General features: G+C 40.3%; 1 protein-coding gene across 2 annotated transcripts in view; it reads right to left on the reverse strand.

The window, feature by feature from the left end:
* slc4a11 (solute carrier family 4 member 11) overlaps window positions 1-13,702 on the reverse strand; it is a 103,836-nt gene that overhangs the window by 66,224 nt on the left and 23,910 nt on the right. For both annotated transcript variants that reach the window (XM_069661492.1, XM_069661491.1), the window contains exons 2-3: window positions 8,760-8,810; window positions 1,750-1,866 (exon numbers count right to left, since the gene is read on the reverse strand). In XM_069661492.1, the coding sequence (XP_069517593.1) occupies window positions 1,750-1,866; window positions 8,760-8,810 (168 nt within the window). The remainder of the gene's footprint in view (window positions 1-1,749; window positions 1,867-8,759; window positions 8,811-13,702) is intronic.

Genomic DNA, 13,702 nt, shown 5'->3' on the forward strand with positions numbered 1-13,702 from the left:
GTGGAGAGCCGACGATATGACCCAAACAGCACACCGCACACTAACAGATTCATTCACCAACAACCAGAGTCCGACTCTCGACACTGGAAATCTGTCGCGGTCAAACGAGACTTGAGAGTATGCAAACATGCCGGACGACGGGCAGAATTAATAGTGTTTGTACTATTTTTTATTGAAAATTCAAGTGGTGGAGACGGCGTGGACACGGGTAAGTGTTACTTTATGCTTTGGTTACTTTTGTTGCCATGGCTGCGGTTGTTGTGCTTCCTTCTTCAGTCAGCTTTGCTTCCGTCGTTTCGTTCGTTCCACGTGACGATCCACAGAGCGCGTGCTCGGCTGTCCTCGGGGTTTCCCCCCACACAGCAGGATATTGGATCATAAATATTGATCATGTTTAATATTTATGGCCATGGGGGCACTGGGATAGCTCGGTTTGTAGAGCGGGCGCCCCGTGTCTAGAGGCTGCAGTACTCGACGCACTGATCGCAGGCTCGACTCCCGGTCTGCCGATCCATTTGGTGCATGTCTTCCCCCTCTCTCTACTCCCCACATTTCCTGTCTCTCTTCAGCTTTCCTATATAATAAAGGCAAGATGCCCAAGAATACATATATATATATATATTTATGAAGTTCTTCCAAGCAGATCGGGGGAAGTAAAATCACTCCCAACATGCCTCACACCTCAAGAACATCTGTAAGATCATCTTTAGAAGCATCAAGACTTTGCTTACTTTTGTCTGAAAGGGGGGAATCACGCCTAACAATCGGCTTAATTATCTTGTAGTGTGTACGCCTTGTTCACCAGCTAGTCACTGGATTTATCTGTCTGCTGTGTGGTGGCAGGCGGTTCTCTTACGATGGGTTAATTAGAGTTTTTTTATTACTGAAAATAGCTGCCTGTGCAGCTGGAAACTCTCAGCACACATGATAAGAGCGGACACAAAATGTAAAGTCACAGGCCACAAAACCAAAACAGTGAGCTAAGAGACGCTGAAAAGCTCAGGTGAACGACAGAGTCAGGGCCTCTTTCACAAACAAGCGCTTACTTTTATGTATCGTGTATAAAAATGTGGATTAAAACGGCATCAAAGAACAACTTAAAACCTTTTTAGCTTAAATACAGCACTTTAAACACACTGCGAATTATGTCTATAAAGTTTATCTTTAATTTTATTGAGTTATTTCAGTTGCCGCCCCAAAACTCTGGAATGAGTTGCCCTTGCACATTAGGCAGGTCGACTCACTTCCTGTTTTTAAATCCTCCTTTTGTCTTTGGCTTTTAACTCAGTTTGAGATGCTGGCTTTTATTGTCTTCTATTGTTTTAACTGTTTTGTGTTTTTATGTGTGTACAGCACTTTGGCCAACTATTGTTTTAAAGTGCTTTATAAATAAAGTTGAGTTGAGTTGAGTCACGCATTTATATTAATCAGTAAAATATTCAGATTTGAAGTTTTGAGGTGCTTCAAACTGAAACACCACTGAGGTACATCATGTTTATCCTTCTCCCTTAATCCTTCTCCTCTCTTCCTGCTCTCTTTTTTATCTTCTCCCTTCATCCTTCTCCTCTCTTCCTGCCTCTTTCTCCCTTCATCCTTCACCTCTCTTTCGCTCACTTGAGAGGAATTATTCCTCCTTCCTGTCTCCGTCTCCTCGTCGCTCCTTCTCTTTATCCGGCTCTTCTCCTCTCTCCCCCTCTGACCCTTACTCTCCCTCTTTCTGTCTTTTTTTTTTTGTTTTTTTTCACTGACCTGGCCCAGGGCTGATCTGGTTGTCATAGAGGTGGATGTCATCTCCGCAGGCGATCGGCGAGTCCTGTCCCTCCTCTCGGCCCTCGCTGCCCTCCTCCTGCTCCACCTCCCGCTGCTCTGGGGACACAACAGCACAGGGTCACCTCCTGGACGTCAACGGCAACCAAAGTCACTTCTCTTACTGTCGTCTCCTGCTGAAACGGTCGTCCAGGTAGTCACAGAAACTCAACAGGTGCTTGCTGTACATGATGTAAAAAGTGAGCTGGACTTTCAGAATAAAAGCCCGTGAAATGATGCTCGTCTGATGGTCAAAGAACAAGCGGAAATAAAGACAAGAATGTAGATTTTATAGCATTTTTCTGATGTCTACAGTTCCTTGTTCATTCGTGGATACCTTCCCATTCTGAAATCTTCCAATAAAAGACCCTGTGAGTATATTTTCATGTGCAAAAATACAATCATCATCATCATATAATACCATTAATGTGAAATGTGATATAAAGACACGAACAGCATGAACAGAAGCCCTCTTTAGTAAAATGCTGTCAGGTGGTGCTCAGAGAAGTTTGGACAGCAAACAAGGTATCGTTAGTTTAAATTATGCTTTCAGTGACAGCTCATCTGATAATCAGTGAACCAACCGACACTGTGATAAACATCCGCAGCTTCAAGCTCACACTCTCTCAATAATATGCAAATGTTGTTTAACGTCAGGAAGCTTACCTGTCAAACATGGCGCATGGGTTTGGTTAAGAATGAAACCTGCAGTGCATCGAGGTAGCAAGGGGAAACACTTTGTTACGAGCTTGTTAATTCTGTTACTGATTTATTCACTTCTCCTTTTCTCGATAAATTAATAATCATTTGGTTAATTTGAGCAAAGAGCAAAATGGCCACGACACACTGCCAAAGCGATAATATTATAGTGTAGTGATTTCTCATCGCTACTACATCCCTACCGCAATAAATGGATACCATTGGACTACTTTTCACACACCCGTACACGTCACGACACACCTCCAAACGTAAACACTATTCATTCATTCAACTGTCCTTAAATGGGGGATACCAGGAGCAAAGATGTCGGCTCACTCTATTACCCCCTTCCCACCAAAATTAGCGCGTTGACGCAGGTTTTTCAGACCTGGGAAGACCTGCTAATAACTGCCGATTGTCTCTTTTCCCATTGCCAGTGAAGTATACTCCTTTCGGTCTCTTTTCTGCTGCGTCACCGTCTGACGTTACACACATGTCCGAGACAGGGTTAGTAAACAGTGAAGAAGTTACCGTGGTTAGGCCTTTGTTGTATCTGTTACTCATTCAGTCTATTTATCAAACTCGGCGGCAGAAAATTTGGAACGATGTCCGAGCGCTGCTTGGACGGAGACGGGTTAGACTTGTAGCTGAGAAGGAGTTGCAGAAGTTAATGACGGAGCATAGCACTGCACCGGAAAGGGGGCGGAGATTAGCGCGTGGACACAGGTTTTGTGTTCCCATTATTGCCGATTGGACATGAGGCGATAAATACTCTCTGAATGCCGATTGTAACCTTTCCCACTAAGCAAAAAAGCCGGGTGTTAGTGGGTTTTTTGACCAGTGGGAAAAGTTAGAGGTATGTGTGACTTGCGGAGTCAGTCCCTTGTGTCATCTCAATAATTTTTATGTTATCTATGTAATTATTATTCTGTTGTCTCACCGGAGCTGTGTGGCATTTGTATTGTATATTTGAAATGCTGTTTCTTGTTTAAAATGAACTGGTTTAGCTCAGTTGGTAGAGCAGACAGCCCGTGTACAGAGGCTTCAGTCCTCGATGTATGATCGCATGTTCGACTCCCGGTCTGCTGATCATTTGGTGCATGTCATCCCCCCACTCCTTTCTCCACACATTTCCTATTAATAAAGACAAACGCCCAAAAAATAATCTAAAACTGAAATGTGCATATAAATTATAAAGCAGATTTGTATTGTTATGCTTTTTTTATGGACGTTTTTTTAAGTCTGGCACTGTAAGAAAAGATTAAATTAGCTCATCTTGAATAAATTACGGCTGTTCTTTGACTGATCGATGAGCACTGTTGCTGTGGAAATAAAATAACTGAAAGCACCGACAGATGTTATGAAACACTGATTCTCATTGCTTTATCTTATTAATTAACTACTTAAATGGATAAAAACCTGAGCGCTGAAGACATCTATGTCTAAAAACCTAAAAAAAAAAAAGAAATTCTCAAAGCAGACTGAATAAATACATAGTTCACTGGTTGTTCTGATATGAGGACAAGTACTTCATGACTCAGCAGGGTTTCAGCAGGTTTTTTTTTTGGTGTGTAATAGACGGGATTTTGTATGGAAGAAAGCCTGCAGCCTGTTTGTGTGACTCATCCCATTCTCTCGCTCTCCTTCTGACACAGCAGCCCCTCAAATCCAATCCTACAGTCACCAGTGGGCTCCCAAATATCATCCAGCATCCGTCATGATGCGACGAGAACAATATCTCATATTTTGCTCTTTATCTGCTGACCTTATCAGCGAGGGGGCCCAATTTCAGTTCATTCAGGTTGTCTTGCATCAGGATCATCCCTCTGCACTTGACATTATTTGAACCTGGCTGTGTTGTCGCTTCGCCTGCATCCCTCTGTGGCTCAGACTCACCGGCTGGGCTCTGACTTTCAAACCACCTTGAGAGGGATCGGCGGCTGCAGGGCACGGGGAAGGAATCGACTGATTTACTCCTAAATTTAGTGGTATCAATCTTCCAAAAAGTTTGCAATTCTTACTACTTATTACTACTTGGATGATAAGAAATGTCTATTCTACCCTATTTTACTTACCAAGCTACATTGAGCTATTTATATTCGATCTTACGATGGTTTTAAAACTCACAATCTGGATAATTTTCACCATATCATTCAAATAATATAATAAATAGTATCAATTCTGCAGCATCTGCATTCGCCCTTCAGTAACCGTGGGCAGTCGATACAAACATGCAACATGTAGAAAAGGAGCAGGGGATGAGGGAAGAGGGATGTTAGAAGGAAATGCATCAATCATTCAGTGTTTTCATATCAAACGGCGTGCAGCGATCTGCAGCAGCCTTTCAGATGTGTTTGTGGCTGTCACATAGAGAAACACTGCAGCGACACAAACGGGCACACAGAGAGCACGTCTGCATCATTAAATAGATTTAAAATTTGATGCCTTGTGTTCGGAGAATAACTGGAAGAGGATACTGCTGTCACTTTGTTGTTATTAAAGGCTGCAACAAACCTTTGTTTTCATTTGAAGGCCTCGACTGTTCTTGTGATTTTGTGTGTAAAATGTCGAGTTTCAATGTCGATATTTTGACATTTGTCAATCAAAAATCCCCCAATTGTTCCAGGCCTCCTTTTTCTGTATAAGGGATCGACAGATTATCGGCCGAGCCAATTATCGGCGGCGATATTCGGCATTTTGGCGCATATCGGCATCGGCCTTTTAAAAAAATAAATCAGATTTTTTTATTGGATAAAAATTTTCGATAAATTTTATCCGACGGCCGATAAGAGTGCAGAGTGCTCACACACACGGCGGAGAGGAGAAAAAGTTAATTTCTTTGCAAATTTTATTTAACTTTGTTTTATTTACTTAATAAAACTTCAGGAAGTTATTTATTTCTTTATTTATTTCAATTTTCAGTTAACTTTATAAGAGATGCTGCTGACCCTGGGAACTCCCTGCGCTTTTTGTTTGTTTGTTTAATAAACATATGCTTAACGGCATTTACACAAAGTTAAGTGTTGGAGTTTGTATTATTCAAAATTTTGACACCAATATTTTCACTTTTACTGCAAATGAATATCGGCTCCAAATATCGGTTATCGGCCTCCTTCACTACTAATAATCGATATCGGTATCGGCCCTGAAAAAACCATATCAGTCTATCTCTATTCTGTATGTTTTCATAGTAAACTGAATATTTGTAGTGTTTGTGTTTTGAGTTTGATGAAGCCATTTGATGACATCATTGTAGCCTGAGGTAAACTATTTTGGACATCTTATAGAGTAAGCAAATAATCGATTAGTGGAGAAAATGAGTGGAGTAGGGTAAGGTGGAAGCAACTAAATCACAAGTACTTTAAGGTGGATATGGTGTTTGTATAGTCTTAACCTATACTTATAATGTAGCTATTTATTTGTTATTTTAGTTATTTTTCTTTATATTTTATTTCTACAAAGCCACATTGTTGATGTGTTATTTATCCCTCTTGTTCTTGGGGTGGGTTGGGAGCAATGGGGAAGTATACAATGTGTTTTTGTACATTGATTGTTTTGCATAATGAAAAATACAAAGTCATAAAGTTTCAAATAAATAAATAAAAAGAATAATCATTAATGAGAATTACATTTTGCAGATAACGTTCAAATGTTTTTCGTTTTTTTTGTCTGTGTTGGATTTTGGAGATCTTCTGTATATGAATGCTTCTGCTCAATGTCTTTACCATGCTTCTCTGAGGTTTATTACCAATTGTAAAGTGTCGACACACCACTGTGAGTTATACTCTCGGGTGAGATGGCCTGCTCTCGCCACCCGAAGGACCCATCATTGGTATACTTTAATTTATAAGGCAATACTCGGGCTACTGCCCACCTACATTTGTCTTTTAATTGCACCGAGAAATGCTGATCTTTACTCTTTCCGTTCACAAGACCAATTGTTGCTTAATCTCAATGGGATTTCTCCTGGTTAAATAAAGGTTAAATAAAAAAATAAAAAAATAAGAAAGTTCACATGTTCAAGTTACGATGATATAAAACAGAAAAGCATCAAATCTTCACGTCTGAGCAGGAAACTGATGTTAAAACTCTGAACTAGTTTTAAAAGGTTTAAAAATTGTTATTCAACGCACCACTAGCTTAAAGTACAAAAGAACATCCCTGACATAAACTTTATTATTATCGTCGATTCATTTACTAAACAGTTAAGAGGAGGGTTGTGTAGGAGCTAAAAGGGGCAGTCTTTCACTGTGTGAAACATTACAGGTTTGAACAACACGATGACAGCTAAATTACAGGGTTTCCCCACAGTGTTTATACAGCAGAGACAGGCCACCTCGGTGAATAAAATATTCATGCTCATTCATAGCACAAGACATGAAGGGGAAAAGGCCTGCTGTACTTGTTGACGGGGAGAATTTGAGAGCTTAAATGAGTGCGGCAGTTGTTCAGGCCAAGATAAGTTGCGTCAGGATCTGAAAGGCCTCTGCTAGTTCTGCTTGGGGAACCTTTGAATTAAGTCTAAGGGTTGTTTGTATAAATTAATTTGTAGATTTCAGTTACTTTAAAATGCAAATAAGTATCATAATAATATTGTTCAATGGCTTTCCTGTGCCCATCTATTAGATTATAAAGTAAAATACTGATCAAAAAATACATTTTATTGCAATTTTGTAATAAGTTGTTCAAGTTTAACTTCTCTGAGTTCTGTATAAATTTCATGCTTTTTTGTTGTTGACAAAAACAACAAGTTTTAAACAAATATGGGTAGCCGTTATCACATTCTGTCACACACTTTATGAACACATGAATGAATATGAGCAGGTTATCGTGGAATGGAATATCCTCCGCGATAACAACCTGCTCACTATTCATCATGTCGCGTATCACTCGTCTTTTTACTTACAAAATCAACTATTTGACACAATATATTGATTTGGAAAGGATTTTATTCATCTAAAAATTATCTTTCCGTTTTCCATTTAAAAATAGTCTGTCACACTCATAGTGAAAGCTGCGTCCAAAGCAACGGTTCAATTTGTAGGCTTCTTAAAATGAGCTAACAACCTTTTCCCTGTGTAAACAGACAGACGTCAAATTAACCGGACTTGAGAGTCGTCACTGTCAGTCTGTTGACTTTTTCTTTTCCATTCCCCGTCTTTAAACACCGGCGTATCCCGGACTGTGTTCTGTTTAGTGTTTACTTCATGTGCCGTCTTCAGTGTTGTAGATCTCTGTCGTAGCCTTCAGATTTTGCAGCGTTTAACCTTTATTGCTTTCTCTCCGATGTTTTGTCCCTTTTCTTTTTTCCCTCTGTAGCCAACATCAAATTTAACAAACTTCTTTTGGTGGATGGATATGATTACAGTTAGTCCTCAGGATTGTGTGATTAGAGCCGCATCCCTAGCAACGGTCTGTTCTTAATAACAACGGTCTGTTATCGAGTAATAGCAGACCTTGGAATGTCGTAATTAACCAATCAGAATCAAGTATATAACACAGCTGTGTAATAATGGATGATAACTCACCAAGATTTATTAAATTATAAATTATGAATGCACAGAAGGTAAAGCAGGACTATTCACATAAATATTATTTTTCATGTCACCCAGCTGGCAGCCTTTCGTGTGGAAGAGCACTCAGACAGACCCTCACTAATGAACCTCGGAGATGACAATGGTGGATAATGCTTACTCGCTCACAATAATGTAATTGCATTTATATCGAGATAAAAAATGTCCTAATAAAGACAGTTATGTCGAGCTGCAGCAGGGGGGCTTCTGTGGATCTGTTGGGTGAATCTGTGTGCTGCAGGAGGGGAATAATTGGCTGGGGGAGACAGGGAGATCCAATGCAAGCATGTTCTGTCCTGACTGCTTGTGCTGCACATACTAATTGGGCGCCCTCGCCTCGGCTTGAAGGTAATGAAACTGCCGTTATCGTAACAGCCGGAGCAAAGTTCATTATTTTTATCCAAATGCAATGGAGTGTGAGAGATGGGAGAGTTTTCTGTGTCTGAGCTGCGGCTCTAATCTTCAAATCTCATCTTTCACTATTGATGCTGTACAGCGCACATTACTGGCAGAATTAAGAGAAAGACAAATCTCACTGCCTCCTTTCCTACAAGATGACAGGATCCTACTGTTTCTGAGCCTCCATCTCCTTTCCTATTATGCTTTTTTACCATTGTGGAAAACTGGCTGAAAATGCAGTTGACAGAGCACTCATACATCCGGATAGCGGCCCAGACTCACCCATTTCTTGAAAGAAGTATCCATTCTTGGACATCCCAGAGGGAGGCGCCTCTGCGGGAGAGAACAAAACAGAGAAAGACAGTAATCACTGAGGTGAATCTGGGCAACAGTAAAAGGCCCTGCAGGGAGAAATTTTCATTTTGAAATGATAAACCCATTATTTGTTGGTATTTTTACACAGTAATTGTTGGTGTGTGAGATGGCTAGAAATACAAATACGAGCCATTAGCAGACCTTTGACAAGGGAAAGGGAAAGTGTCTGATAGAGAAAGTGGACAAAGCCTTTTGTTTTAAAAGTGAAGCTAAAAGCCAAGGTCCTGAACAGATAGTAATCATGGTTTAAGCAACTAATCTAAACCCTTGTTAGGAAAGCAAACAGCAGCCTCCTTTACAAATGTCTGCCATTTTGTTGAACCATCAATCCAACCAGACAAACTCCCTCTGCACCCTTTGTGGGTTGGCCACTTCACAGCTTGTCCTCCTTTTCTCAGCTCAGAGTAATCATTTCTGTGGTCGCTGGAGGTCTTTGTCACTTGAAGGTAATGGTCTGTTGTTGGATTTAGTGATGCTGGTAGTTTTCTCGGGCGCAGAAATGACAACGACAATCTTTAAAAAACTGAGCAATAACTCACAAAAAGGGACACAAACAGACAAAAAGATTCCTTTTACAACAAAACTAGGGATGGGAATCGCAGGGTAACTCACGATACGATACCCACGATAACGATAATATCACGACACAGCAATTCTGCAATAATTGATATATTGCATAACAATCATCTAATGATACATCACGATAACTGAAGAATACAAAATAGTGCATTCATGTATTTATTTACTGCAATTTGGTGTCAGTTTCACAGAATTTGACACATATTGAGATGAAACAATGATGCGGTGATGCAGTGAGTCAAACTGGCAAGGAAATTATAGAGCGTTGTATTTTTTTTCTCAAATTAAAATATCAATAATTTGCACAAGCCTATCGATTCGATATCGATATATTGCCGTATCGATATCTTGTCCCACCTCAATAAAAAATAATCTTTTATAGTCATAAAGCCTGCGACTCAGAACTACCCTGTCCGGTCACTCCAGTGTTTCTATTGGCTCCCTATCGAGGAGTTCCTCGCAGGGTGTCCCCAAACTGACCAGTCCGAAAACACCTTCTTGATTTATCTACTGAGGCTGAACAGATTTAAAAAATTCAAACCAGATTGGAAAAATCCACTACCGAAATCTACTACCGAACGCATTATGTATTATGTAGTATGTAGTATATAGTATGTAGTATGTAGTATCTAGTATGTAGTACGTAGTATCTAGTATGTAGTATGTGGTATGTAGTATACAGTATGTAGTATATAGTATGTAGTACGTAGTATGTAGTATATAGTATGTAGTACGTAGTATGTAGTATAGTATGTAGTATGTAGTATACAGTATGTAGTATGTAGTATATAGTATGTAGAACGTAGTATCTAGTATGTAGTATGTGGTATGTAGTATACAGTATGTAGTATATAGTATGTAGTACGTAGTATGTAGTATATAGTATGTAGTATAGTATGTAGTATGTAGTATACAGTATGTAGTATATAGTATATAGTACGTAGTATGTAGTACGGCATTTCGAACACATCTACTGTTACAACATTGTTCAACCTGTTGCCCTGATTGTTTTAACATTTAAAGCTCCTGTGAGGAGTTTTTCGCTGGTTATATAAATTCTGATGACTCTATATGCCTACAAAAGACAACCAGACCATCAGCGTCAAGACTGATTATTTCTATAAAAGGGTTTTTTAATGCCTGACACCACTGGCGAAGACGAAGCGATTAACTACGTGCTGCCTTTGTTTACTTTTTCCAGGGTAGAAATTTAAAGTGAGAAAGTTAGAGAAAGCAGGATGAGATTTTTTGTTAAAAACCACCAAGTCAAAATCAGTAAAGAGATAAGAGGCTTTGTCCACAGGGGGCGCCAAAATCAACACAAACCAAAAGCGTCTGACAGGAGCTTTAAATAGAAGAAGAAACAACCTCTCAAGTACAAATGGCTTTAATGTGAGAGCTGCCCGACTTTCCTCATTGTGACCACAGTAAATAGACTATTAAGACAGTGTAATACAGGTTGGGTCAGTAAAACATTCCTCCTAATGGGGCCGAAGCTGTCAAAGATGGCCAGAGACAGAATGAGCCTGAACTGGACAACCTCGTAGTTAAACAAAAGGGTGGAAGAAGCATTCTCTATCTTTTAATCAGCAAAGGTCTTTACTTTACGAGTACATTCAGTGATAATCCATAGTGAGCTTCTCTTCCAGGAAAGAGATCATTCTGCAGTGGAAGGTAGAGCATTTTTAAAATGGAGGATATCTCATTTTGGAATTAAATTAATCTGGTGAAGAGCTTCTCCACAAATACACATAGAGGGAATTTAGAGTACAACATGTCACTGCGTTTGTCACGCGGCCCCGTGGATGCGTGCAGCATGCGGATGGCACAGAAAGACGGCAGATATGGAGAGAGGGTACTTTGAAGGTTATTGAGACATTGTGGGCCCGTGCTGAAGGAGGGAGGAGGAGGAGGAGGAGGAGGGGAGTCCTGTATTAACAGACTTCATCATGGCTTTTCTTGAGCATTAAGCCAAAGTGTTTCCATGTTCACCCTGTAACCAAAGATCAGCAGCATGTCCTGATTTGGCTTCTAAAAATCACAGCCACACAAAAGGGACACAAATGGGTTAAAATAACGGCTCAGTGACGCGTGCACAGTCCCCTTAAATTACACGACACTGATATAGAAGCACAATCTCTCCTTCTGAGAATATTCTTTTACGTAACAAAGCCGAGCGTACAAACACAATTTACAATTTTAATTACACAAAATGTTCAGTCACTCTTGGGGTTGGACCTAGAGACTCGAGAATAAAAGAATCAGGGATCCATTTATCCCCAAAACAATTAGCTTGTTTGATCTACACAGGTGAGGATGTAGCTGCTTCGTTTGGTGAGAGATGTTTTAATTTTGCAACAAGTCTGTTGTTTATGTTGTTGTTTAGTTTTTGTTAAATCTCTCTGGGACTTCTTGACTCTTTCCTTTTCATGCGTCTCATATTAAATATTGTCTGGAAACCAAATCGTCCCTGGGAATACAAACTAAAGAAAGGGCCCTGTCCAGTACATCTAAAGCTAACTATTTACACTTTAAAGGCAGAGTGAGTAGGATTTATCAGTTTGAATTTGTAAACATAAAATTAAACAAACAGATTAAAAAGACCAAAATGTAAATTGTTAGGCAGGTGGATTTTTTTTTCACATTTGGACGGAGCCAGTTGAGGTGGTACGGGCATCTGATTAGGATGCCTCCTGGGCGCCTCCCTTTGGAGGTTTTCTGGGCATGACCAACTGGGAGGAGACCCCGGGGCAGACCCAGACCCCACTGGAGGGATTATACTGTATATCCCAGCCAGCCTGGAAATGCCTCGAGATCCCCCAGGAGGTGCTGGAAAATGCTGCTAGGGAGAGGGACATCTGGGCTTACTTGCTTAGCCTGCTGGCACCGCGAGCCGACCCTGGATGGATGGATGGTTATTAGATTATAAGAAGATTATTTTTGGGGCCTTTTCATGCCCTTATTTACAGAGAGAACAGTGGATAGTGTCAGGAACAGGGGACGAGAGAGTGGGGATGACACGCAGCAAAGGGGCGTGGGTGGGAGTTGAACCCGGGGCCGCCACACCGAGGACTGTAGCCTCTGTACATCGCTGCCGATTTAAACCGACGCCCAGCAGTTCCCAGTCTTTATACAGATCTGAGCCTCTGCATCCATATTTATATTTAATGGGCATTGCAGTATTTCTGGTCCTCTAATCTAATTTTGGGTAAGACAGAACACATATCCAAGAAAATGTCAACCTCCGACTTTAATGGAAATGGAAGCAAACATAAGTGAACTAAATTAGCTTACCGAATTCTCTTAAATGGCTGAACATGTGTAAGAATGATATTGGTGTTTGCAAATGTTTCATTGCAGATTCTTTACTGCTGGTTGTGTGAGAAGGAGTCTGTGTCATCACAGCATCCTTCTAAAAAGAGAGAAACACCTCGTCCCGGCCTTTTTAAGACTAAAATGAGATCAAATGGATTAAATTGATTTACCAACCCAATGTCAGGACCTTCAAGCCCGTCGCTCTGACTGCTTACTAATGGTTTCCTTCACTGTGTGCCTCTCACAAGTCACATTATTAGAGAAAATATGTAAATTATTTATATAAAATAGTTGCTTTACAGCACAAATATGTCTTTGAAACCAAAAGGAAATGCTACCAGGTAAGTTGGCGGTATATTTTTGTTCACGGGACGACTTTTTTTGGTAGTAGATCTTCGTGGTTTAGGACAAGAGAGAGCAGAAGAATTTTTAGTATCGAGAGCTGGTTTCCTCAAATATAAAAATACAAAATACAAATGAGTTTCCTCATACAAGTTCCCTTTCTCCAACATCCTCTGCGGCGTCTGTGACACCGGCTGTTGGATCGTGTCTCAGCCCATACAAACGTTAATTTACTTTCCCGCACAGCACACACAGGTGAATCAAATCCCTGTCGTGCAGTCTGATTTACCTTTGCATACATCTTGAAAGCACCAGGGTATCCAAAATACATGTATTCTGCTCATAGTCTCGCTATTCTACCTCACCTTCCAAACCTGGTTCCCCACTCTGCTGAGTCATTTTTATATGTGCAACATAAACTAAACATTTAGTAGCCTGAGGTGAAGTTTTTTTAGCTTGTCTTCTGCTGTCAGACGGATAATGGTTGTCATTATAACCATAAGCTCCTTTAAGTCGTGCACATTTTCTGCAAACATAATGTCAATCTTAAATGTCATTCTCATGTAAATACGCCTGACACCATCATCAGGAGAACAAGCTGACTTCGTGGCTCT

This window comes from Semicossyphus pulcher, unplaced genomic scaffold (assembly GCF_022749685.1).
Source record: "Semicossyphus pulcher isolate SPU_LCO1_2020_fin unplaced genomic scaffold, fSemPul1.0.p SCAF_14, whole genome shotgun sequence".
Taxonomy (NCBI): Eukaryota; Metazoa; Chordata; class Actinopteri; order Labriformes; family Labridae; genus Semicossyphus; species Semicossyphus pulcher.